The sequence below is a fragment of the Rhinolophus sinicus genome, linkage group LG03 (genome assembly GCF_036562045.2).
Source record: "Rhinolophus sinicus isolate RSC01 linkage group LG03, ASM3656204v1, whole genome shotgun sequence".
In the NCBI taxonomy this organism is placed as follows: Eukaryota; Metazoa; Chordata; class Mammalia; order Chiroptera; family Rhinolophidae; genus Rhinolophus; species Rhinolophus sinicus.
In genome coordinates, this window is record NC_133753.1 from 21553280 (window position 1) to 21566423 (window position 13144).

General features: G+C 52.8%; 1 protein-coding gene across 4 annotated transcripts in view; it reads right to left on the bottom strand.

The window, feature by feature from the left end:
- Positions 1-217: 217 nt before the first annotated feature.
- ADCK1 (aarF domain containing kinase 1) overlaps positions 218-13144 on the bottom strand; it is a 108902-nt gene continuing 95975 nt past the window's right edge. For all 4 annotated transcript variants that reach the window (XM_019733660.2, XM_019733659.2, XM_019733657.2 and 1 more), the window contains 4 exons: positions 11251-11400; positions 9865-10062; positions 4412-4605; positions 218-3053 (listed from right to left, as the gene is read on the bottom strand). In XM_019733660.2, coding sequence (XP_019589219.1) covers positions 2885-3053; positions 4412-4605; positions 9865-10062; positions 11251-11400 — 711 coding nt within the window. In that variant the 3' untranslated portion in view covers positions 218-2884. The remainder of the gene's footprint in view (positions 3054-4411; positions 4606-9864; positions 10063-11250; positions 11401-13144) is intronic.

A 13144-nucleotide genomic window follows, 5' to 3' on the forward strand; every position in this document is an offset into this window, starting at 1 on the left:
TGGCCCTAGGGATTTGCTTGGATGCCTCTTGGAACCACTTCCATTTTCTGAAATGTCATTAGATGCTTGCATTCTCAGAGCCCTGCAATTGTGGCAGGAGGGCCCTGGGCAGGCTGTCATGCTGAAAGTGGCCATCTCAGATCCTGGGAGTGGGCTCGGAGCTCGGAGGAAATTAACCTGACAATCAAACAAGGCAGCATTCCTCATGGAGAATGAGTGGCATCGGTAGCTTTTATAATACACAGATTTCAACATCCCTGAAAGTAAAATATTCTGAGATTCTAAATATTTACGTTTACTGAGCACTTACTACAAGCCAGGACATCTGCACTTATTATGAGCCGGGCACATATCTGAGAGGTTCTCCACCAAATGGTCCACAGAGTTGGAATTCCTCTCTCCTCCACCTGAGAGGTGCCCAAATCAAAGACACCAACACCTAAACTGACTAAGTGTCCACGTGTTAAAAGAGAAAACACTCTTCAAGGTAAGCTAGTGGTGCCTTCCTGATACATTGTCACTGATGGGAGGAAAAAAAAAATCACAGGATTTTATTGTGAAGTACCAAAGCCAAACCAATTCATGGAAAGTTTCACGGGACAGAGAAGGGAGCTGGGCAAAGGTCCCACATAGAAACTCACGTGAGCTCTCTCTGAACCTCAGGATAGACACCAGGAGAGATCTCCTCCTATGGCTCTGGGCTCCAGAGATGGCTCCACCTAGTCGAGCAGAAGGTACAGGCCAGCAGTGGGTCCAAAAAGATGCACCGCAGGCTAAGTGCAAAGGATGAGAAGACTCCAGAGTGACTGTTACAGGATAAAGAGTTTGTCTGGTCTTTGCCCCTCGTTCTGGGAGAGAACCTCTAACTCCTGGGAACTGCTCAGTGACAGGAGTATCTCTGATATGCATGGTGTGCCCCCTGGATCACACCTGAGTTTGGACTAGATGACTCAGGATGGAGGCAATATCGGCCCCATCTGTCTGGGAGGGGCTGGGGGCCGGGGATTGAGTTCAATCACGTGGTCACTGGTTCAGTCAATCCTGCCTATGTAATGACACCCTGACAGAAACTCTGAACACTGAAGCTCAGTGAACTCACTGATACGCCAGGGGTGACATGTCCTGATTCCACGGGAGAGGACACAGAAGCTCTGCATTCAGTACCTTCCTAGACCTCGCCTGATGCATCTCTTCGTTTGGCTGCTCCTGATTTGTAAACTTTATTTAAAAAACTGTAATCACAAGTATAGTGATTTCCGGAGTTCTGTGAATCCTTATAGCAAATTATTGAATCTGAGGGGGTTGGGAGAGCCGCCAAATTTGTAGTCAGTTGGTCGGAACTGCAGGTGGTCTGGAGCCTTTCAAACCTGTAGCTTGTGTCTGAAGTGAGGGCAGTCTCATGGGGAACTGCGCCCTCAAGCCTGTGGTGTCTGCACTAAGTCTGGGTGGTCCATGTCAGAATCACATTGCAGGTAGTAATAGCCCAGGTCCCACCTCTCTTGGGCCCTGGGAGACATGCTGAATTCAGTCAGCATTTTCCAGGACATTTTGTCTCCTTTACCCGTTCATTTCCCCACCTCCACTGAAAATCCAATTTCCTCTAAAATCAGGGTGTTTGAGACCCAAATCAGGCACATCTAACAGCCCAAGGAACAAGTATGATCCATATCTACTGTACTGTGGAATAAAAAACAAAGCATGGACCATCGCTCAGCAGCTGTGTGACTTTAGGCAAATTACTAAACCTCCCTGAGCCTCAGTTCTCATCTCTGTAAGAGGAGGCGAATGACCCTTTCTCTAATAGAGCTGATGGGACAATTCAATGATGTAACTTATTTACAAAGATCCTAGCATGTTCTCTCACATGTGGAAGGCATGCAACACTCATCGCCTAGTCCCCTATTTTCAAACTGCCCTGTACCCCAAACTCTCCTAGCCGCTCTCTTCTCCATGGATTAACATTCTGGGTGCTGGGCACACTGGCAACAGGCTGATGTTTTACATCCCAGGCCAGCAGGAAGCCAACCATTAAACCAAAAGCGAAAAGCAAGTAACCACTACCTTAAACAAAAAGGGCATTTATATTTACTCCAGTGGCTAAAAAGGCACCATAAAATACAATATGCAGCATGATGCATCCTCACAATTAATAACAGATCTTGCAAATTATTCTCTCAGATCCCTAGGTGCAATCCAACTGCTCACTAAGAACAATTAATTCTTTCAGGAAATAAATAAAGAGACTGTGAATTAGCTCTGGTCAGTAGAAAAATCTGCTTGCTATATTATGAATACAGAGAATGAAGAGAAAATGGGACTCAAATTTAGGGGTTTTCTTCCCCAAGAATGGGGTGAAGTAAAATCAGAGAGACTCAAATACAATGACTGTCTGTGAATAAGGCTGCTCAGTGAGAGCTAGGACCTGCCAAATGTGGGGTGCGACATCCCTGGGGAGTGACAGGGCAGGGAGAGGGACGCTGTTCTCCAGCAAGCTCAGAGATCCCGCTCCCCTCCAACAAAATCAAACTTCTACAAGTTAAATGTGCCCTCAGTGGGATTCATGGTCCATCCTGACAAAGGAAGGGCTAATGGAAGTGGGGCACATCCAACCCAATGGCACACGCCAGGAGAGGAACACGGACTGTGTGCCACCTCCCTCAATAAGGAGAGAAACCTATTGCATGGTTCAGCTGGTGGCCCTCAAGATGGGCTACAGTGTGGGAGAGGAATTCCAGACGTGGGGTACATGGCAGTGACCGTGGGCCTCCAGGCCACCTGCAGCAGAAACAGGGCAACGGGTGGAGATATGACTAAAGAACGAATGAAAAGGCCCCTTGCCCACCACAGAGTCACACTGAAGAGGGGACGGGGACAGTATGTCTGCTCAGTGCGGAGCAGGCAACCGCCAGCAAAGCAGGGCCCAGAGCCAGCGGGCCAGCCTGAGCCCCTTCACACGCAGAATGAGTTCATGGAGGTCGATCTGCCATAAATTGAAGGCCTCGCTGAAAGAGATCTGGGTCCTTCTGAAGAACGAGCAGGTCTTCTTCTTGTGCCTGCAGGAGGAGGGACAAGAAGAAAGGAGAGAACAAGAGACAGTGAGGCAAGAAACACTCTGGGTCATTTAGAAAAACGGAAGACGGTGGCTTTGCCCACTCACCAGCTCCCCGCCCCAGTGACAACTCCTGGTCACGTGATCATACCACTGCCCAATCGGGACCCAGAGGAATTCAACTACTCCAGGTGAGTGGGGTAAGCAAACACAGTTGTTTCATAGGGCATCAAAGGCCCAGTGGCCCCACTGGGTACAATGTTCCAACGCTTCCATTTTTCCAAAAGTAGAGTTCATATTTATCAAACCAGAATCCCCCAAATTCAAACATAAAAGCTTTCCCAAACTTTCTCAGCATAAGGGTCACCTAGAGTCAAACATTCTCAGGGTAAGAGTCACCTGGTCAGGTGGTCCTGGGAGGCTGAGGCCCTTATGGATGCAGCCCCCCTCAATCCCTCTGCACCAACAAAAGGACAGGATGAAAACTGATGTTTATGATGATGACCTATTCAAAACTTTGTTTCCTGAACCCTCAGAGAAATGATAAATCATATTCAGCCCTTTCCGCGAGCAGTCTATTTTGCTGTAATCTCATTTGATATTTGATAGTGGGTGCATGATATATGTGGTCACGCCTCCCTTCAGCAGACAGTTGGCCAGAATGACCTGCTCCCTGCCAAGGATGGATGGGCTGGGAGTTGACCACAGTCTAGGCCTCCCCTCTTGGGTGAGAACATTCAGCCACAGCATGGGTCCTCCCATATATATATGCCACTCTGAGGCAGAAGGGCCTAGAACCCTGCCTCCTGTGCCAATACCTCCCTGAGGGTAGTGGAAGCACCGTTCCCTTCCCCATCAACACCCCAAAGGTGATGAGGCATCTGAGAAGATCCGAGATCCGAGAGCACCTGTTGCCTGCTCGGGACACTTTCCTGAGGACGCCGGCTTTGCTGCCCACCCAGTCCTGAGACAGGTCCCAGGACCAGATAGAGACGGCGTGTGCATCAGGGCGTCCTAATCCCACGCCCAGGGGATACTCGGATGGGACTGAGACTTTCAGAAAACATTTCAGACATCACTGAGGGTAAAAGTCCCCTAGAAAGCTTGACCTGGAGAGTGAGGTCCTAGAATTCACCACGTTAGCAAATGCAGGTGGCTCTCTGGACCACCCAAAACACCGCCCTGAGACATCAGCCAGTTTGCGGGAGCTGTTCTCTGTCCCCAACTTCCTGCAGAGAAGTCTGGAGATTGGGAAGCTCTGGCAGGGCCCTGGGAACTGGTGGGAGAAAGTGGAGGCGAGCGGTCCCGGGGGCACGCCAGCGAGGGGGCAGGGGCGAGGAGAAGCAGGCGCCCCACACTCACGCGGCCAGCGCTCTGACGCAGCACCGCGACATGTTGAGGAAGGAGCTGGCGCTGGCGCGCGTGCCCAGGGCAGCCTCGATGCCGCGCAGGAGGTCGTTGGTCTTGAAGATGAGCAGCATCTGGCGGGGCACGTGGGCGAGGAGCTGGCTGATCTGGGGCAGGTAGGCGGCCGCGTTGTTGCGGATCTCGATGTCCTGCAGCAGCAACAGGGAGACAGGCATGGTTGGTATGGGAAGTGGGGCCCAGGGTGGTGGGTGTCCAGGCAGCCTGCGGCCGGAGGGGCTGCAAGGAAGCTGCAGGAGGGAGCTGCTCGCATGGCTGCCAGCTGCCGTGGCACCACTAGGGACCCTCCCCAAAGGGAAGCGCGGCACAAGGAGCTTTGCCGCCTGACAAACCCGGACGGGACTTCTGACCCCAGCGTCTAGCCATGCACTGGACACAGTATAGGAGCACACCAGCAGGGCTCAGGCCTATGTCTCCTGCCTCTGTCGTCCCTGGCGTCCCACAGCCAAGGTCACCAACATCCAGCCCCCAAGCCTCCAAACCCATTCTGACGGGGGCAGAAAATGTACCTCCCCAAAAACCACTTGACGAGGCTGGAGTTTGCCAGCCTCTCAGCCCAGGTGTCCACCTTGCATTACTGTCCAAGGCTTCCTTACTGGCCACCCATTTGAGGCCCGGCTAGAAGGAGGCCTGGGAGCTGGTGCCGGCTGTCATGTCCCCCATCCCTTCAGCCAAGCGCAGGCTGACACAGTTCATAGGTCTGAGCTCCTAACCCCAACCCAGCTCCAAAGTCCTGCTCTATCCCCTGCCTGACACTGACCCCCACCCCCAAAGCCCCAGCCACCCACACAGCCACTGCCTATCACTGTCCTCCATGCTGAAGCCAGGCTCAGGCCACCCAGTGCCCCCACGTCCGGATGCCCCAGAGCAGGATCCAGGGTTAGCTTTGTCCTAGGAGCCCTTGTCCCATCCCCAAATGTACTTTTGGAGTCTGGCTTCCCACCCTTCCTCGTCCCTGAGCTCTGCATGGCTCTGGGCAGATAACTGCCCCCATCGAGTCTCTGATCCCTTCTCAGTCTCCAGAGACACCATGGTGATGCCAAGACAACAGCTAACACACACTGGGCATCCACCAGGTAAGCTGGGCACTTTGAAAACGCTCCCATGTATTAACTCAGCTAATCCTCACAACAACTCTATCCCTATCAGGGGAGGGTATTACCCCCACGTGAGGGGGAAACTGAGGCACTGAGAAATTGAAAAACTTGCCCAAGGTCCACAGGTAGGCAGTGGTGAGTCGGGATTCAAATTCAGGCAGTCCAGCTCCCAAGCCTGCACCCTCACCACCAGGCTGTACTGCCTCTCACCTCACAGCAGACTGTGTGAGCCTGGGCAAGTCCTTTCATCTTTTCTGAGCCAATGTCCTCACCTAAAAATGGGGAATGCTAATACCCTCTGTGCCTACCTCCCAGGGTACCGAGAGGGCAATCAGAGATAAGGCATGGGGAGGTGCTCGGTGCCAACTGAAGTCACGAGGGGCCCAGCAGTGCTGCCAAAGGCTGCACCGCCTGGCTGCTTTCTGCAGCAGAAGCAGAACTCTGCCCTTTCAGGAACACATGTGCATTGCTGATAACTGAGTTGCTGTGAAACTTGAAATGTCCCTCAGGCAGGAGCTATCAGACTGGAACATCTCAACACGAAGCCAGACACCAAGCGCTGTCTGCCTCCCCGCCGCTTCCCACAGAGACCAAGGCCTGACCAAGGCCCTGCTCACCATAGGGACCCCCTCTCAACAAAGTCGGGACTGTCCTGGAACAGCCCCCTTGGCCCAAGCAGAAAGCACTTGCTCCCACCCAGGCTACCTCTCAGGGGCATCTCTCAGAGCAGAACAGCCATTGAGCTTGGACCTATCCTGATGGTGGGTGTCTGCAGCAGACCCCACTGGGTATCTACTCAACAGCCATCCCCCCACTCTACTTTGTTAAAAGAACCCCCTTCTTGTTCACTTGACCCCTTGGAATGGTGCCATTTAAAGAGGTGGAGCCCCCCCCGGGGGGGGGGAGGGGCATCTTTGTTGATCTCAGTCAATGCTGGCTCTGATCTGAGCTCAATGCCAAGTGATGGGTTTAGGAATGGACATGTGACACGATTCTGGCCAATCAGATGACACAAGGAGGAGTCTGTTGGGGGCCTTATGGAAAAGGTCTTCTTGCTTTTAAGAAATGACATATGAGAAAAAATGGCCCTTATTCCCACCTCTGGACACCACAGAATGAAGCTGTAAAGCTTGGAACTATCACAGTCATCTTGGAATCATGAGAGGAAAGTCAAGAGAACTGCAGAGGAGTCAGCCTAGAGCACTGAGATTGTTCATCTACTCGATTAACCAACCCGGACCCACCCACCTCCAGGCTTCTTGTTATGGAGAGAACAAATTCCTAATTGTTTAAGCCACTTTCAATCGGGAAAACATCCTTCTGGATACCATGTTGGAGGTTCCCCTAAATCTCAGCACAATTAGGACTCAGAAAACTGAGCCCGTACATGTCAGAGCTGGCCCAGACTGGCTAAGTTTATTCTCTACCTGGGTTTTTGCCCGAAGTCAGCAAATGGAGTCCATGTCTCCAGAACCTACACAGACGCCTCTCTACTAGACCAGGTCCAGAACGCCAGGGACCTTATAAAAAGATGTACAAGGCAGGATCCCTGCCCTCCCGTAACCATCATCTGGAGAGCTCATATAAGCATACAAACAATTAAGTCTGAGAGGGGGTATAAGGTGCTTGTACACGAGTGACACAAGTATGAAGGGTCACCGTTGGCACAGGCATGAGGAGAGGCGTCCTGGGCGGGTGTTGTGGACTCACTTGTGCCCCCACCAGCTCCCTCTGTTGAAGTTCTAACCCCAGTGTGACTATTTGGAGAACTGGCCTTTAAGGAAGTAATTAAACTTAAGTGAATTCATAAGTGTGGGGCCCTGATCCAACAGGACTGACGTCCACACGAGAAGAGGAAGAGACACCAGGGGTGTGGCCACACAGAAGAGAGGCCATGGGAGGCAACGTTGAGAAGGCAGCCATCTGCAAGCAAGGAAGACAGGCCTTACCAGAAACCCACCCTGATGACACCTGGACCTTGGCCTTCCAGCCTCCAGAACTGTGAGAAAATAAAGTTCTGTTGTTTGAGACACCCAGTTGGTGGGATTCTATTATGGCAACCTAGGAAGACTAATACAGCAGCATTGAGGCGGGGTCTTTACGAATGAATGAGAATGCAAGACTAAAATTCTACCTTAGCTAAGGAAAACAGATGTCGTTTACTGTGTGATCTTGTCCATCTGGGTGCTTTTAAATACCATCTATATGCTGAGGTCTCCACATGTATCTCAAGCTTGGACCTCTTCTTTGAGTACCAGGCTGAACTGCTCACGACACCTCCATCTGTATGCTCAAGACAACTACTGATACCCCACCCCCAGTACGCCCTTCCACAGCCTTCCCTATGTCAGGAAGTGGCACCATCCCCCTACTCCGTAACTCTCTCCAAAAAGCTGTGATGCAACTTTTCCTCCCCTCTACATCCAAGCCGACAGAAAGGCCTCTCCGTGTTAAGTCCCGAATGCATCGTGGCTCCATCTGCTTCTCTCCACCTCCACTACCATCAGCATGTTCTGCGCCCCCAGCCTCTCTGCACCCGCTGTCCTGCCTCAACCTCTGGTCACCCCACTGCTCATCTTGCCCCACGCCAGAGACACACTTAAAATAGCAAGTCTGAGGCTTTGATTTGTCCTGAGAATTAATCCGAACGTCTTCCCATGGCTTATGCGCCCCGTGTGACGCTGTCCCTGCCCCAAATTCTTCTCATCCCACCATGTACCTCACCACACTCCAGAATGTCCCACACTCTTCCTTCCCCTAGGCCTTGGCTCATCGTGTGTCCTCAGCCTGGAATGCTTTCTCCAAGCTCTCCTTCCGGCTGGTGCCTTTCCTGACCTTCAGACCTCAATTTCAACACCAACTCCTCAGTGAGCTCTTCTCTGAGGACCCAAGCAACTGCACCGCCATCACATGCTTGTTTCCTCCCTGGCACCTACAACCTGCAATTACTCCATTTACCTGTTTGTTCACTTGTTTACTGTCTGTCTCCCTCAAACACAGTGCAAATTACACGGAAGGCCTGTCTGTCCGCTCATCACTGCATCTTCAGCACCTAGTCCAGGGTCCAGCAAAAACAAATGTTTGTTCAATGCATGAACTTCAGGAGCTATGGGGAGGCACGTTCCATGCATTTATCATCAGCAAAGCAGGAATTAACATCCTTAGTCAACAAAGGAGGGAGAGTCTCTCTTCTGACAGGCTGTCCAGCTGTGTAAGGCTGAGGCAGCTGGTGGTCCTCTTTGCCACCAAGCTGGCTGGGAATGCTGTAAACTTGGAGGAAAGCAGAATCAAGAAATGGAAAGAGGTGGCCTCTTTGGTGACATCATTTGAGACTCTGGATCCAGCCATTCCTAAAGCCCCCTTCACCCCCCCACCAAAGGCATCTTACAGGGGGGGACCCTGAGGCTCAAAGAGGTGACAAGAATGATCCAAGGCCATACCACCAGGGGGAGCAGGTGCTGGAACTAGAATCCAGGTCTTTCTGACTACATGAACAGGACACTGTCCCCTGAGGTGAGCCCAAGTCTGTCCCCACATGGATACAGGCAAGTCTGCATGAGTCTGGCAAACTGACAGACTGGGAAGGCAGAAGTCCATTCCATGCGGGACTGAGAAACCTGGGAGGCGGGGAGCTCTGAGCCAGGAAGAATGGGCCACCCCATAAGTCCTGTGGTGGGGCAGAGGTGAGCACGCGTACAGGTAGGAGGTGTTCCTAGGATTGGTCTCAGCCAGACACCCTGGGACTCTTGTCCAGATCTGATGAAGAAATGAGCTACAAAGAAAGACCAAAAAGCAATTTCACTGAAACTCCATAGGGCAATGGGACCAGTCACGCCGCTGGAGTTTTGCATGCCAACTGAAGCCCGCCCCAGTAGGAGAACCGGGGAGACAGTGCCCACCAGGGGACAGCAGAAGTGGTGCCAGACTCATTTATGGGACAGTCCCTGGAGAGTCCAGAAGTCCTGGGGAAGAACTTTGTGGAAACCCGAAATCTTGTGTGAGCAGGTTGGAGCGAAAGCCACACAAGTCTGGATCATGAGGTTAACACGACCTGTTTATACACCAGGATGACGAGGCCAGGGCTGGGACGTCGCTCCCTTCCATCGAGGGTCACTGTTTCTCTTCCCTCCCTCCTCCCCATCCAGTGTATCTCCAGTTCTGCCCAGCAAGCCACCCCCACAGCCCACCAGTCTAGAACCTCAGACCTTGGGTTGGAAGGGGCCCAAAGGCCAAACTGGCACTAGCCCTGTCCCTTGTATTCAAGAGAGGGCAGGGCCAGAAGGAGGCACCTACCTCGGTGGCAGTGACGGGGGCTTGGCTGATGCCCCTGTTGACCGAGTTCCATGAGCGGGCTGTCAGCATACAGGCAAGCAAGGGGTAGAGGTCGCCGGCTCCCAGACGCTGGCAGTACTTCTTCACCCTCCTCATGTCCGTCCAGATGAGCGACTGCCAGAGGTGGCAGTAATCCAGGCGGAACTCTTCTGTGAGCACCTACAGCAGGGACAGCCGTGACAGGACCTGAGCCTCCTCGCCCATGGAAGACCTGGTCCCTGGCTGGGGTGACCATGTGAAGGGAGACAGAAGAAGAGCGTGGCTCCTGCACAACATCGGCTGCTCCCCCAAAGTTCAGCCATCCTCGAAGGTCCAAGTACAAAGCTATGATTTGGCCAGGCTTGGTCCGAAGTGGCAGAAATGACCAATTGCCCACAAAACTCCCACCATCCTCCTAGTGGGTGTGGCCCTTTGCCCGAGCGCTGACCAGGGCAGGGTGGCAGAAGCTCCACTTCCAGACCTGGCCCACGCGTGCTCCTCTGAGCCCGCGTCCTGTGGCTGGTGATGGTGAGACCACCCCGAGGGAGGCCTGAGAGGCAGAGTTTCGGTCAGCCCCTGCCTCCGGTCCCCTGCACTCATCTGGGACTGGCACGTGAGGGCGTATGAGCCATCTGCTGTATCTGGGCCACCATTTGTCTGGGGGCTGTGTGTGACATCAGCGAGCCTACCTTAAACTAATGTACCCAAGGTCACTGAGCCTTTCGAAGGAAGCCCAGATTTGGGGGTGGGATTAGGGCCCTCAGGACAGGGCAGGAGACCATCTGGCAAAACTCCCCAGGGCCATCTGCCTCCTAGAATCAAACCAGGTCCTGAGTCTTGGGATTGGCAGTGAACTTCCCAGCCTCCAGGCAGGAACTCATGGCTCATCTGCACCAGCTCTGCATCCCAGGTCCAGAGGACAGAGTCTGGGACCACCCAGCCCCCATCAGTTGCTGGCCCCCTTTCCTACTACACATCACCTCCTCGCTGGGGCCGAGTTACTCCCCACCCCCTGAAGTCCCAGCTCTTCTAAGGGCAGCTCACGTCCCAAAGTCTGGGCTGGCCTGGGCTTCCCTGGAAAGCACGGCTGTTTTACAGCTAAGAAAGCACAATCGCATCTACTCTTCACAGCAGCCTGTAAAGGAGGCATTGCCAACATCACCTTATTGAGGAGGAAGCTGAGGCTTGGACAGTGTGTGACTGTGACCTGCACAAAATGACAGCTCGAGGGCTAGGGCAGGGCCTCTCCCGACAGCTTGGCCATCTGCCTCCCGCTTCTGTGGCCCATAGCGGGGTTCAGGGGGCTCTGAGCTCAGGCAGGACTAGACCCAACCCTGGGGCCGGCTGCGTGGGAAAGGCCTCTCCTACCTGGTAGAGCCCATGGTCCAACAGGACGATCTCCGCCTTTCCCGTGTCCGGGCGCTTCCGCACCAGCACGTTTCCTGGGTGGGGGTCGCAGTGCACGAAGCCGTGGACAAACACCATCTCACTGTACATCTTGCCCAGGTGGCGTGAGACCTGAACGAGAAGGGAGACGGGGGCATTGAGCCACGTTGACACCTACCTGAGACTTCTACTCTCGTGCCGCAATCTGGTCCCTTTCAAGAGGAAGGCCAAAGGGACCTGGTGGGCCTGAGCAGTCGTGGTGGAGGTGACAGCTTGAGATGGCGTAGTTTTGAGTTTAGGCTAAAAGCTGAGCTCTCATCCAGTTCTTTTTCACTTTAACTGCACATTAGAATCACCTGGAACTCAGGAATGTTGGGGGTGGCACCCAAGCATCAGTATTTTTCTAAGTTCCCATGGTAATTTTAAGGCACAAGGTGGGAGAACCACTGCTTCTGGTTTTCCCGATGGCTGTAACTCCCACCCCCCACACCCGCCTCTCTGCTCTTCCCGATTTCTCTTGTCAGTCCCTCTTCATCTTTTCCCCAAAGTTGAATAGGGGCTAGAAAGCTGGGTTGGGGGAGTCACTCTACCCGCCCCTCCTCCAAAGAAAAAGGCTAGAGGACTAAGGAGCAGGAATAGGTGACCCCGCCACCCTCTGGCACTGCCCCACCAGTTCCTGGCCAGTCACAGGAGGACCCAGAGTCATAAGCCCTTTTCCCCTCTCCCTGCAGGCCCCTTTCCCGACACCCCTCCCTGCCAGAGCCCAATGCTAATCTGATTTATGATGTCTGCACAGAAGAAATGACACTGGAGAGGCCCTTTAAATCATCCTGTCACTGCTGCTTTCCCTGCCGAGGCGGTCTTCTTATCTCTACTCCCTTTTTATTAAAGCTAAAAGCCTCTTGCCAGCTAGGGAACAGCTACTGAATAGAGCCGGACCTTGGCCCACAGATGGTCTGCTGATGGGTTTCCATGGGACAAAGAGTTGCTCAACCCAGAAAGCTGATGCCCCAGGACACACACTTCCCTTGGCATTCCTCTCAGCCTCAGCCAGACCCTATGGTCACTAACAAAGGTATCCCAGCCAGAGGAGAGGAGCTGGAGGACACAGGATAAGGGCCTTAAGATACAGACTTTGGTCCTTTCCTTGGCCTACAAAGTCCTGCACAGCCAGGCCCCGCCTCCCTCCCTGGCCTCATCTTGTACCACAATGACACTCTAGCCACCTTTGCTTTCTTTCTCTTCTCCAAAGATCCCTGTGCCTTCCTGCCTCAGGACCTTTGCACATGATATTCGCTCTGTCAGGAACATTCTTCCCATCTCTGCATTCACCTGGCTCATTCCTCTCTTCCTTCCTCTGCCAGCTCAGCATCACCTTCCTGGGGAAGTCTTCCCTGCCCTCCCAGACTAGATGAGCTTCTCCTGCCATCTTCTCTCTCATAGCACTAGCACTGCTGTACTTTTCTTTCACGGCACTAGCACACTATTTGTATCATTATTTGCTGAATGACCATCTAGCCCATGATCATAAACTCCAAAAATGGCAGGGACTGGTTCTATTTGGTTAAACAGCTTTATTGAGAAATGAGGTACGTACCACAGACTGGCTTTATTATGCACCCACTTGCCTGTAGCAGGCCAAACATGTGAGCGTAGGACTCTGCCTTCAACACAAGTGAAACCATCATCTCTCCATGTTTTCTTGGGCTGCCATGGCTCCTGCCCGATGTTCATCCTGACCCCATTAATCTCCTCTGCATCCCAATCAGTTATAATTGGCCCCAAAATAAATCATCAAGAAGAACCCTACTTTAGTAACAATAGCTGCCACCCTTATTACCAGCCCTAAAAGTAGGTAAAATTATGATCCCGTTTT